Below are 14,299 nucleotides of genomic sequence, written 5' to 3'. Positions count from 1 at the left end.
CCTCCACGTGAGCGCCCTCCAGCACTGACTTTAAAGCTTCCTTCTCTCCCAAAGGAGGGAACAAGAGATTGGAAAACACACCCATTTTGAAGAGAAAGGTCTCTTTTTATGTGGAACATAGCCCCACATACAGAATGAACATCTTCAGTTCCCTCCAAGAGATGGTGAAAAGCACGCCTGCCTGAGGGAACAAAGCATGAGGCAGACTCACTGCCGACCTGGGATGGTCTCCTCTTTGCTGCACGGGCTCCTGCCAAAGCCTGGGATTGGCAACAGCGGCCTGACAGATCGCGAGAAACATGAACCAAGGAAGCAAAACAAACCACAGTGTAGTTATTTTATATGACTTGCACGGAATAAATCTGTGAACTATAGGTGAGTCATAACATAATAAAGGACTCAATTAGGTTCAGAACAACACCACCAGTGTTTTCCCTCGTCTTAGCAACTAATTCACTGGAATCTTGAGAGAACATAAGGGACATAAAGGACCCTGGTGTCTCTGTTTTACCCTTTACTGCAAGATAATTAATCTTACCAGAAAATTAAACCCAGGCTGCCAGTTGGGCATTTTCAGGGTCAATAATTCTTAAGTTACTAGGATACCAATTAATGATACCCAAGTGGTCTAGAGGAGCTACTGCCTCTACCCAAAATGGCTGGCTCATTCCCAAAAATGTGAATCACTCAATGGCAAAATATTCAAAATTGAGAATCCTTTGAGACTAACAGCAATTTTAATGTAAGTACCACTTATATATTTCTTTTTTTTTTTCACATCTTTATTGGAGTATAAATGCTTTACAATGTTGTGTTAGTTTCTGCTGTGCAACAAAGTGAATCAGCTATATGTATACATATATCCCCATACCCACTCTCTCTTGAGACTCCCTCCCACCCTCCCTATCCCACCCATCTAGGTCATCACAAAGCACCGACCTGATCTTCCTGTGCTATGCAGCAGCTTCCCACTAGCTATCTATTTTACATTTGGTAGGGTATATATGTCAATGCTACTCTCTCACTTCGTCCCATATACTAAAGGAAATCTGGTGTCTTATTTAGTACAGAGGAAAACACCTATATACACGACAGATACATAAAAAATCATTACTTTCCAACTCTTATAGTACATAAAACCACCTGATTAATCTCTAAACTCAGTACTGAAAAGCACAGCAATTTAAGGCTGGAACTCTACTGAGAACACCTAGTAATAAGATTATGTTGCTTATTTTCAAATCCACACATAACAATACCTAAAATTACCTGGGAAATAAATAGGCTGAAAATGGTAAGTCAAACAATTCCTCTAAAAAATTATTGAATTTAGTGGCTTCTTCCCATCTAAGTGTCCTAAAATAGAAGACTCAGTCTCACATCAAATAGTTTTCCCCCTCTGCTCCAACATTTATTAGAGGTTATCTTTCAGACTCCAGATCAAAGTGAACAGGGTAAGAACTCTCAAGCTGAGCACAGTGCAAGAAATAGCCCCGTTTTCCCCAGTCCTCACCTGTGCTATACACAAAGGACCAACAAGTGTGAGACAAATGACCCCACCCTCAAAGTGTTTCCCACCTGGAGAAACACACAGAGGACAATGCCAAGGAGAAGTGCTGAGACTGGAGGTGTGGGCACCAGGAGCACAGGGGAAAATCCTCGCTAAAGGGCCTGGGTGACAGCAGGGGGGCTGGGAGACATGGGCAGGAGGGTCACAACCCAAGCCTGGAGAGACAAGAAAGCAACTGGAGGGCTTCCCTGGTGGCGCAGTGGTTGAGAGTCCGCCTGCCGATGCAGGGGACACGGGTTCGTGCCCTGGTCCGGGAGGATCCCACGTGCCGCAGAGCGGCTGGGCCCGTGAGCCATGGCCGCTCAGCCTGCGCGTCCAAAGCCTGTGCTCCGCAACAGGACAGGCCACAACAGTGAGAGGCCTGCGTACCACAAAAAAAAAAAAAAAAGTGTTACTCAAAGGGTTATGACTCCACAGAAAACACGCTGTGTGGCAGAAAGACTACTGGAACTAGAAGTTAAGGGTCCTGGTTTCGTGCCCCCAGCTCTGCCACTTACGAACTTAAATCATTAAACTTCTTAGAGACTCAGTTCCATGGCATGTAAAATGGTGATTCGTGCCAACTGCCCTGCCTAACTCACGAGGTTGCTGTGACAATCAAGAGGGAATAAGCAAGTGCTTTGGGAATTAAAAGGGGGGGGATGTGTTGGGGGGAGGCAGTAAAGTATTTCCGAGAGCATAAGCTTTTATAAAATGAAATATTTACACCAGGGGTTGCCAAACTATGGGAAAGCTGCTCTTCAGGGGTGAGCAGGATGCCCCTGTGCCATCAGGCAGGGATGGGAAGGGCGGTCGGTGGCTCCTCACCTTGGCAAACCAGTTTTTAAAAGTTCAACAACCCCCAAGCAAATGCTTTCTTTCCCTAGGCTCTTCATTTGTCTAACACTTGAAAATCAAATGTTTAGGGCTTTATTCACCTAGAACATCGTAACTGGGCATTCGTGATCCCTTTGATCTGATCCCACCCACATGCTCAAGGGTACTCCAATACACGGGAGCCTGTTTCGGGTCTTCCTGTCTCCTCAGCAACTCTACCTGCTCATTTTGATAGCCCTACCTTGTTCCTTAAAGCCCAGCTCAAATTTTAACTCTAATCACTCCTACCACCACCTGCTGAGCTCTTCCTATGTACCCAGTACTGTTTTAAGCACTTCATATGGATGACCCTGCATCCAGTAGCCCCACTGTACAGGAGGATAAACTGACAACACAGTGAGGTCAAGTTCCTTTGCCTCTACCAGATCTCCTTGAACCAAAGGTCCAGCTACCCCTACTAAATCTTGCACCGTTTCTTGCCTCTATGTCTTTTCTCTCAATCCTTTAGCCTGGAATGCATTTTCGTCAATACCCAACCAAAGTGCTTCAAAAGTCAACTCTAAAAAAAAATGAACGGCAATATAATGTAGGTGTCATAGTTAAGGGCATGGATTGGAGCCAAACTACTTGGATATGGATTCCAGATCCAGCACTTAAGGCCTGGGTAAACTTGAACAAATGAATCTTTCTGCACCTCTGTAAACCTCTCAGTAAAACAGCCACAGTAACAGTGCTTACCACATGGGATGGCTGTGAGGATTAAGTTGATTCACATAAAGCATTTGGAACAGTTCCTATCACAAAGTGCACTGGAGAACAGTGTGAGCATTATATGACTATAATTAGTAGTTCCATATTACCTTTTCATACTGATTATACTTTGTATTTTTTACGCTATGTAATAAATGTACTGTCAAGTGTCTTTCTCTCCTATCAGCTCCCCTCTGTATCTAGTGGGTGTTCAAATATTGTTGACCAAAATGGCAGAAACCTAGAATGCAAAAAGTGAATCCTTCTATGACTAAATTTTTCCTGACAGGAAAGATTTTTTTTTAACATTTTGTAAGAATGTCCAGATTATTTGGTAATAGGAAAAAAAATTTTTTTTCCCCAAATTAACATGTTCTCAGGCATGAGGAGAAAAAAAATGTTGGAAGTAACATAAACTCTAATTATAGCATGAAATTCTATTAAAAATTTCTTCTCTAAAATGCAATAGCAAACGTTTGCTTTGGGGTAGAATATTTAAAAAATTGAGCTGCAAGGAAAAGAATCCATAAAGCCTGAGCTGGTAAGAATGAGTACGAGGACTCTGAATAGCACAGAATATTTACTTTCCTTTCTTAATTCATACAGTGCAGTTCAAAGCTTCGATCTTGCCCAATATGAATTTTCGGAGTTCTATTTTTTGTAAATTGGAACAAAAAAACCCTAAGGTGATTTATCTGAGGGACAGAGCTAGAAATAGGACCTCTAATTACTTAAATACTAAGGCCCCTAGATTAAAACATTAAACCTCAAAACCTTTCAGCCAAAGGGATTAAGGAGATTAGAATGGGCTTGACAAATTACCACAGGGTTAGGGGGATGGAAAAAAGCAGACAAAAAGTAGGCCAAGCTTAAATAGGGAATAAAATGAAGTTCAAGAGAAATCTAATGGTGTGTGTGGACCCTGAACATCTGGCAGGGGGGAAAAATGGTCGACCTAGGGATTTCAACAATTAAAAAAGGAACAATATCAATGTAAAACTAACTGCTTAGAAAGTTCTTAGAAAATGTGAACACGCCGCAGAGTTAACCTTGGAAAATGATTTTCAAATAGATCTTGGCAAATGGAGAGGAGAAATGCATGGCCAAAAACAAACAAACAAAAGAACAAACTTGTTATGATAACATGAACCAGAATCCTCTCTTAAAAAGAATTCGGCTGAAATATCTCATGCATATTGGCCACCCCCACCAAAACAGCCCAAATCAAAACCACTAACTCAGTCGCCAGCAGGACTCCCCTCGGAATATCTGGTTTTCTGTCCCTGAAGATTATCAGTTGGCTGAGAATAAAACACAATTAATCTAGAGAGGAGCTAAAATGACTCGGGTGGCACATGAGAGCCTGGGAGAGCGCACAGTCTGGAAAGATTCTGAAGCGGTGAATGTCTCCATTCTGGCAGAGGCACAGCATGAGGGACCCAGGGGGGATCCAATAACCCTCCACAAACATCTCAAGTGTGAAAACAACAAGGAGGAACAGGAATTTCTTATCCTGGTACCAAATGTACTTCTGGCGTTTTGAGAAGGAATGGAAAGTAAAACGTACAAGGAAAACAACTCCAATTTAATACCACCCAAAAAGATGTTCCAGGTTCGATCGCAGGCTTTCTTCTTGCTTCTATAAACAATTCTGTTCTCTGCACTAACCCATTTCCAGCAATTTCTGGAGCTCTTCCAAAAATATTTTGCCTATATTACTTAAAATGGTTCCTTCAGAGTTTAAAGTGTTTCTTCAAACTCAAAAAAAATCGCCAGGATCAGGAAATTAAAGGTGGCAGCATCTACTCAGCTCCAGCTGGTGAAACTGAAAATCTGATTTTTCACCAGAATTCTCCAGTTTGTAAATATTGGCTCAGAGGGAGGACAAAAAAAAGAAAGAAAGAAAGAAAGAAAAAGAAAAAAGAAAAACACATTATACAGGCAAAACAAAATAGTCTGCAGGTCCAGTCTAGCCCTCAGGCTGCCTGCAACTTCTGCTCTAAAACTTCTGTCAGTCATTTGCCACTATTTTTAAACTTCTATATTTAGATATTTTGGGGTCTAAAATTTAGCCATCCTCCAAGCAGATACAGGTTATTGCTACTCATTATTTCTTGTAGATAGGACGTATTCTGCCCAGACACTCAACATCGTTAGGGAACTGTGCACACAGAAAACCTTGCTATCGTTTTCCCAACAAACATTTAAGTCACATAGGTCTGCCCAAGTTACCTGAGCTCTAGCTCATGGAATCTAACTTAAATTTCCAATAAAGAACTACTGCAATAAAAACATTTTTAGAAAACTGAGTGAAGAAGCTAGATAAGGCTGTATCAGAATCTTACGTTCCCCATGAGCTTGAAAATGTTGGGGACCTAAAGAAGAAAAAAAAAAAAAAACATGAGCTGTAGAGGAAGAGTGTATGTAGTTCTGGGGGCCCTATTCTCTTATTTCTTCCCTGAGGCTTCTCTCACGTCCTGCTCAGGACAAGTAGTCCCATCAATTCAGGTGATCATTTTGTCTGAGGGCCCACAAGGGAGACTCCAGAACCAGTGGGAAGGGAGCCCTTCTCTAACTCCTTGTGGCCTGTTATCAGCTCTTCTGGAACAGTTTCATTTCCAGGCTCTAGAAGAAACCTCATGAGAATCAGCTACAGGTACTTGAGCCCACCTGTATACTTGCTGAATCAATCTCTTACGATGGGACCTGGGAATTTTTATTTTTAACCATTTGTATTTTTAACAGGCTTCCCCCAGGTGATTCAGACTTGCCACCAAGTTTCAGAATGAATGCACAGAATGAATGCACAAATTCCATTTGACCTACAGTACTGGGTTTAGAACCCAAGAAAACTTATAATGGTCTCTGTATATCATGTGGCATAAACCACTGGCATATACTTTCCCTCTGCTTGGAATACTGATGCTGTTTAACTTCTAACACACCTACTGTAGTCTGAATATTTATGTGTCCCCAAAATTCAGACCGAAAACCTAACCCAAAGGTGATGATAGTAAGAGGTGGGGGCCTTTGGGAGATGTTTAAGTCATGAGGGTAGAGCACTCACTAATGGGATTAATGCCTTATAAAAGAAGTTCCAGAGAGAAAGTCCTAGCCCCTCCCACCATGTAAGGACACAGCAGGAAGGCACCGGCTGGGAACTCTGAAGAGAGTCCTCACGAGAACACGACCATACTGGTGCCTTGATCTTGGACATCCAGCCTCCAGAACTGTGAGAAATAAATTTCTGTTGCTTACAAGCTACGCAGTCTGTGGTACTTTGTTATAGCAGTCCGAATGGACTCAGACAACCCCTCACATTTTTCACTTCTACTCACCATTCAGGTCTCACTCAATACTTCCCCAGAGAATTCTTCCCTAAGCTCCTACATTCTAAGCCACAACACCCCTTTATCAATCTTATAATAGTTTATAGATTCCTTTATAGAACTTGCCAAAGTTCTTACACATTGATCTGAGTGGTTACTTAAACAGAGTCAGTTTCTAACTAGATAATTAAGGTCCAAGAGGACTGGAATCATCCGGGGTTTCCCCGCCATTGTAAACCCCCCCCCCCATCCCCAGCATTAGGCCTGCCATACAGTAGGTACTCTAAAACTTTTAGTTAAAAGTTGCTGAACTGATGATATATATGGGAGAGAGGGAGCTTAACTATATTTTGAGTGACTCATCAGCAGGATATACACCACCGACACACCGAAAGTGCACCTCTTGAAGGGTTAGATCATTTCATAATGGGGAAGTTCCTCGTTTCAGGATTTAAGATAAGAAAGCTAAATAAGAAAGTAGGAAAGATTGTTTGCATACATGAATGCAAAGTGAATCACTATCACAGTTTTCCACTGTGGATTACTTCACTCTATTAGGCTGGCAGTTTATTGAAAACGGAAGGCATAATTTAAGAGTTGCCGTGAGTCAAAGTAGTCCAACAATGAATTCACAGCTGCAGGTGGCACCTGAGTCTTGGAAATTAGGTGGAAGGATTTGGTATCAGAAAATGTTCCCAAATGATGTCATGAGAGGCCACAAGGAAAAGAGCAATTGCTCTGCAGAAATCAGAAACCATCAGGACTGAAAGCCAGATTTCTCTGGAGGGCAATGGAGTAGGGCCATATAAGGAAGTAGAAGCAGTAGCAAATTTAAATTGACAGTAAATTCTGCTAGGATCCAGTGACTTATTTGCTTAAATTAAGGTAATTGTATTATTTACACGTACACTTCAAACCCTAAGTGAAAAAACAGAAACCTATAACTTCCCCTAATTTATAAGCAGATTCTCAAGTTTTCAAGATGATCTTCAATTTCTGCTTCTGAAGACCCAGCAGGACCCCATTTCTTCCCGCTCCTGCCCTTGCCACAGGTAAAGCTAAGCCAGGGAGGGCCTGGTTTAGGGCCTTCTCAGCTACACCTGCCTGGTCCCAAAGCTTTAAATACCCACCACAGGCAAACACAGCCCAAATTTATTATTCCCAGTATTAAGATGAGATTTATTTTGTGTTATGATTTCTACTCATCTTGTGTGAAACTTACAGGATTTAAGCTATGTTAAGTAGTTCAAAATGGAGTCCCAGTGGCCAATGTGAACTTCTGTATTAGTTGTTTTGAAAAGTCTACCATAGTACTGTGAATGTCTTAGAGTAAGACCATTACACCCACTGATAAACTCCTTAAAATGAGCCCACTGAGCTGAGCAACTGAAGGTTCTTCCCTGGAGGACCCAATTTCCCCCTGCTGAGAGCTGTTCCACGTGGGCACTGCTGGAGGCTCTGTCCAAGCAGAGGGCTACTTCGCACTCAAGCTTGTCCCGAGACCACTGCTGGACCGAGACGGTTGCTAGACAGACTGCTGCTTGTGCTGAGACACCCCCTTCCCGGACTTCTCCTTGGAGTGGTTTGTTACTCTCTTCTGACTTGACTAACTTGTGCTGTGTGCTAACTGAATGCTGGCTCCATTTCATTTATCTCCACTCCTGTGATTCTTACCCCGCCACAAACATCCAAACTTATCATTTTCCCTGGGCTGATCTACTACCGATGACTGCCAACTTGTCATGTCTACCTGGATATATAACAGCATCTCAAACTTAATATGTGATCCATCCAGAGCATCCTGGTTTTCCCTCTAAACCTGTTCCACCCAGGTCAGCTCCATCTCAGGAGCAGGTATCATCCCACCATCCACACCTTTCCAGTAGGACCTTCCTTAATGCCTCACTTTCCCTCGCACCTCAGGCCCACTCCCACCTCCAGTCAATCACAAAGCCCTATTACTCCCCTGCCCAATATATTTGGAATCTATCCACTTCTCACCATGTCCACTGCTATTATCCTACGCCAAGCCATCGTCATTTCCCACCCCCTAGCTGGCCTCCCTACTTCTGCCACCCTTGCCCCTCCAAGCCATTCTCCACCCAGGAGGCAGAATGATCTTTTTCAGAAAGAGAAAGTAGATATATCACTCCCATGCTCAAGATCCTCCTATGGTCTCCATACATACTTAACAAGCAGAGGTAGAAAGATCACAGAACTGAGAATTCTAACTCTGGCTCTGCTACTAACTAAACTGTAGCAAAATTAAGTGACCTCACCTTTCTAGGCTTTATTTACAACATGAAAGGGCTGTAGGTTTACCCTTAAAATTCTAATATCCTAAATCCAGTATACAATTTAATATGCCCACCTCAACTTAATCCATTTCTCCCTTTCAGTAAAATGCCTATCTGCCTCTAAGCACATCCACTCCAGTCCAGGGTCCACACTCAGGAACGCTCACACAGAGATGCCTTGGTTTTCCTCTCACTCTCATTTGTTAACTTCCGGTAGAAAGAGCTACAAGGAATCTCAGCCTTCCGTTTGGGCAATTCGGTCTCTGATGTGGCAACTCTACAGCTGGAAGGCATCCATGTGAGATCGTGGAGTCCTGGCTATACCCTCAGATGGGTCATTTCAAGATGCTATACATCTTCCAGTTGACACAAAACTAAAACCAACATGCCCAGAGAAAAATGCAGTGCACACTGTGTGCTCTAGCCTCTATTTAGTCAGAATGTTGACCTTTTGATAATTTTTTTCCTGTAGGATTTTAGGAAAGACTAAGTGTTAACAGTGAGCATCACTTATCCCAGAAAGGAATACCATTATTTAGGAGAACCAACTAAAATACACAAACCAAGTGTTTCCCATGAAGTGAAAGGACAGAAAATAGCAAGGAACTCATACGTATGTGGCTTGAGAATAAAGGAGTGCCAGACAGACAAGATGACTTTCCCATCTTGGTCCATTTTTTAAAAATACTGTTTGATGGAAGCAGTGGGGGAGGGGAGCAATGAAACAAACCACAAAACCCACACACTCAGAATGCCAGGAAAGAAAACCTCCTCCGACTTGCCTTAGGACAAATTCAGCAAATAAAGGAAAACCACTTAGCTATCCCCATGCCCCTTCCCATGGCTCTACCAACAGCCAACTTCCCCTTCCACCCTGGCATTCTCTATCCTTCTGCCCCAATGCCACAAGCAGCCCAAGATATTGCTCCTATTCCGGTTCTATATTCAGAATTTACCTGCTCTGGGGTTAATTCCCCACTTTTGCTGTCCCCCACCTCTATGCTTTCCTTTGACTCACCAGAATATTAAAATCTGACAACTAATAAAGAGCCCGCATGCCACAACTAAAGATCCCACGTGCTACAACTAAGACCCGACACAGCCAAAAAAATAAATATACTTTTTTTAATTTGAGATTTTTAAAATCCAATCTACATGGTTTTTTTAAAATGCTTTTTTAAAAATATATTTATTTTATTTATTTATTTTTGGCTGCACTGGGTCTTCGTTGCTGTGCACGGGCTTCTCATTGCGGTGGCTTCTCCTGTTGCGGACCACGGGCTCTAGAGCGCAGGCTCAGTAGTTGTGGCGCATGGGCTTAGTTGCTCCGTGGCATGTGGGATCTTCCCGGACAATGTCCCCTGCATTGGCAGGCGGATTCTTAACCACTGAGCCACCAGGTAAGCCCCTACATGTTTTTAAAACCTTAAAAATATAGCCATTTTATTGGGTCTACAAACAGAAAATTAATGGTAAGTCTGTGAAACATGAGATCTTACTAAACCAAATCTAAACGCTCGCCAGAAAGCACCAATATCCCTGTTTCCCAAACTTACTCCCCCTTCATTACAAGTTCTTTGCCCAGAGCCCTCCATCTGCCTGACCCCTCAGCTCCATCCTCCCATGCCACCAACACCACCCAGGGGCTCCAAGGCAGTTAGCACCACAGCTGCCACTGGCCTCAGAACACTGATTAGAGGCCAGAGGGAGCCATCATGTTAAAATGAAGGTTGACTGCAAACACAGGCCGAAGATGAAATGTTTACATCTACTCAATTGTTGACAGCAGGTCAAGAAAAGCCAAGAAAACCCCATTCTCTTACCACATCTATGAATGATTTTGTTCAACTGTCCACTCAGAAAATATGCAAGGACCATCTAATGTGGTCCTATGTTTGAAATATGTATTAAATCTGAGGAGCCGTAAAACCCTGGAGAAATCTCAACTCACCTTATCTTTTTTTCACCAGGAAAGCAAAAGGTTAACCGGGATCCTCTAACCTAAAAGGTCTACCAGAAAACCTGTTGGCTGAATTTACATGGGTTCACTGTCTTAAGGCTGATGTTTGAAACTTTCTCTATGCACCTAGTAGCAGACAGTTCTCTGATTGTTTCACATGTGTAGGCTGATCTCCACGCTAGACTGTCATCTCTCTGGGGCAGGGACCAGTACTTCCTTGGCATCCCACTCTGTGCTTACACATATGGTTGGGCATTTGGTAGGCAATGCAAATATTTGCTAATTGGTCTTAGAATTGTTTTAAAGCAATATTTAGTTGCTTAGTTTTCTTTTTAAAGAAAACATGTTAAATTGTCCCCTTACCTTTTTTTTCTTTTTAAACTAGGAAAATATAACAGACCTTATTTGATAAATAAAGAAAATTCCATTAAGTTCTTTCTGAATTATAAGGTAGGCTGACTGACCATAGGAGGTGGGAAGATCTCACTTTATTCTTCTCCACCTTCATTCTGTTCCCTACCCCTACCGCCCAACAGAGCACAAAATGTTCAATAAATGGCTCATTGCAGTGAATCTGCATAGCTTATGGGGTTATAGGGATTGTTCTGCCATCTTGGTCATTTCTACCACGTGCTTTACTCCTTTCCAATTTTTCCTCAGCCTCCAAACCAGTCACATTCTGAAGACATCCAGAGACACTCCAGCTCAACAGCTGACTATGGACAGAACCCTAACCTCTTCTAAACCAAAAGCTGACACCACAAAGGAACAGATTTTCCTCCTTCAAGATAAGGGTTATCTTTCCAGCTATGGATCCTGGAATTTTTTTTTTCTTTCTTTTTTTAAACCTTAAGGAATTTTGCCTTCTAGCACTATGTAAAACTGATGTAAAGCTGGTATCTGGGTGCACATACAAGTCTTTGAGGACTGGATATGCAAATTAGAATGTTTATACAATTGATGTAACTCAACCACAGACTTTACCTTAACAGATAAGCGCTAAAATAAATGCACTTCAAACATTTCACTTTGCGCTACAAATCTGAATTTGAGTAACCGGTGTTAATTTAGAATTTCAGTGATAGAATGTGTGCTCTGATTCTTCTCATTCAAACACCACGTTGCCATTTGTCAAAGGAGCAGAAAAAGGAATTTTTCCTTTGTTTTAAAAGATAAAGTATGTTGTTTACTTGAAAAAGCCACAGTTGAATAACATTCTATATTTGTGACTCTCTCAAATGAGATGTCATCACACCTCCACTCTTCTTTTGTAGGTGGTAAATAAAATATATTAGAACAGAAATTCAGTTTCACAGTTTCTTATAATTTATAGGGGACAAATCTTTAAAAATTAATACTCCTCCAACATTTTGACCTCTTGTTTTCACTTTTTTATGGTTTGGATCTCAGGAAAAACTAACTGGGGCTGAGGAAGTATTAACCAAAAAAATTTTTTTTCTTTACAGTGTCTTTAAAGAAGTCAGTGTTCCCCAAAGCCCCCCAAAATCAAAGACAGCTCAAAACCTTCCTGAAACTCTCATGCTAGAAATGTCCTCTGCCTCAATTGGGTTGTGGGTTGTATAGGTGTATCCATTTTTCAGGTGTATCCATTTTTCAAAACAGAGCAAACTATCCTCTTCCCATCTCTATATTTTACTGTATGTAAACCATGGCTCAATAAAAAGATTTTTTAACTTTCTACAAATCACATTTCAATATCTGTCATCAGTAATTCACTTCAGACCTGAGCTTCTTGTGGGTCAACAAGATCCTAAAGCCAGAAAGGAATCTTCCTGAACAAAGGCTACTGACACCCCTGCCCCTAACCCTCCAGAAACTTCCACCTCAAATCTTTCTTCACACTGGAATTGCCTCAGATACGAACGTCCACTCACCTCGACTGACTGAGAAGGCATTTTCAGCTTAGTGAGCTTGGCTTTGGCAGGCACTTTTAAGTCTGTTTTTTCGAAACTCTGTTGTCGGTAGTCCTCCGGCAGTGGTTTCAGTTCAGGAGACTCACTAGGAGCCTGATCTTGACCATCCATGGGCCGGACATAAGCTGTGGGCTTCTGCTGCATTGCAAGGCTTTTTGAGGGGAGGGGGGGTGGGGGGAAAGTCTGAGAAGGTGGCTGGGGAGGGGCTACCCCAAGGCTGGCAACTGCTACTGAAATGTCTTGAAGGGTCTCTTTATCATGGACCTTTACCGGTAGGTCCTTGGGAGACTTGGCCGGACAGTAGCCTTTATTGTTACTGTTACTGCTGTGAACCTTGTTGCTTCCTTGCGTCCTGGGAAGAGTCTGCTGGTTGGAATGTACAGGTGACAAAGGGGGGACTGGGGAAGGCAAAGAGAACAAAGGAGAAAGCTCCCTCTCTGGAGCTGAGTCTGTCATTGAAGCACAGTGGTCTCCATCAGCCCTGCGGTCACCCTTTTTGTGATGACTAGAGCTGTACCCCTCCTGACCAAGGCGATCTTGGGTCATGTGCTGGGTGTCCGGTGGGCCATAGCTTTTGACATGGAGACCTGGCATTGGTTCCATTCTTGGCTGCGCCATCTTTGGGTTGTGGCTAATGGTACCAATAGGAAGTGGTCCAGAGGCAGGAGTATTAATAGGCTGGTGGTGGACACTAGTGTGGAAGGAGTGAGATGGAATGCTGCTCCCCTTCTCAGGAAATGAGGGGTATCTTGGCTTTCCCAACCTATTTTCAGAAGCATCCAAGCGTTGAGGGTGGGACTTGGTACTAAGGAACTCCTTCACCTCTTCATAGTTTCCCAGCATGTTCTGTATTCGACTGGATAGCTCATCACCTTTTTCTGTCTAAAAAAAGAAAAGACAGCAGAGTTAGATATTGAGGGGGAAAAAGAGGGGGAGGAAAACCATTGTTTAGTAAACCATGGTACATAACGCCATTAGAAAAGAAACACCTCAATTTAATGTGTAACACCGAATTTAACATGCAATTTCGACTCAATTCCCCTGCTGAGAAGCCTGCCACGGACAAATATTACTAAATACAGGAGACGAACATTACAAAAGAAAACCACAAACTTTGGTAATTTTGACTTACCGAGGTTCAGAAGATTTTCATATTTTGTTTTCAAAAACGATCTCTAGGATAAGTTGTCTTATTTTCACAAGTGTGACCCTTGTTCAAACTCACTTTCATCATGAAGTCAAATATGGTGATAAATCAGACTTTCTCATATTCAAGAAATTACCTTGTAGGACTTCCCTGGTGGTGCTGTGGTTAAGAATCCACCTGCCAATGCAGGGGACACGGGTTCCAGCCATGGTCAGGGAAGATCCCACATGCTGCGGAAGCAACTAAGCCCGTGCGCTACAACTACTGAGCCTGCGCTCTAGAGCCCACACGCCACAACTACTGAGCCCGCGTGCTGCAACTACTGAAGCCCGCGCGCCTAGAGCCCATGCTCCGCAACAAGACAAGCCACTGCAATGAGAAGCCCGCACACCGCAACGAAGAGTAGCCCCTGCTCGCCGCAACTAGAGAAAGCCCGCGCAGCAACGAAGAACCCAATGTAGCCAAAAATAAATAAAATAAATAAATTTAAAAAAAG

General features: G+C 42.7%; 1 protein-coding gene across 5 annotated transcripts in view; it reads right to left on the bottom strand.

The window, feature by feature from the left end:
* AFF1 (ALF transcription elongation factor 1) overlaps window positions 1–14,299 on the bottom strand; it is a 207,537-nt gene that overhangs the window by 78,107 nt on the left and 115,131 nt on the right. For 4 of the 5 annotated variants that reach the window (XM_082838935.1, XM_082838936.1, XM_082838937.1 and 1 more), the window contains one exon: window positions 12,618–13,538. In XM_082838935.1, coding sequence (XP_082695061.1) covers window positions 12,618–13,538 — 921 coding nt within the window. Of the gene's footprint in view, window positions 1–12,617; window positions 13,539–14,299 lie in introns of those variants that run through there. The other variant, XM_082838939.1, reaches the window with a different exon arrangement.

The sequence above is a fragment of the Leucopleurus acutus genome, assembly GCF_964270905.1.
Source record: "Leucopleurus acutus genome assembly, chromosome: 4".
NCBI classification, from domain to species: domain Eukaryota; kingdom Metazoa; phylum Chordata; class Mammalia; order Artiodactyla; family Delphinidae; genus Leucopleurus; species Leucopleurus acutus.
This window is presented reverse-complemented; position numbering and strand designations above follow the sequence as displayed.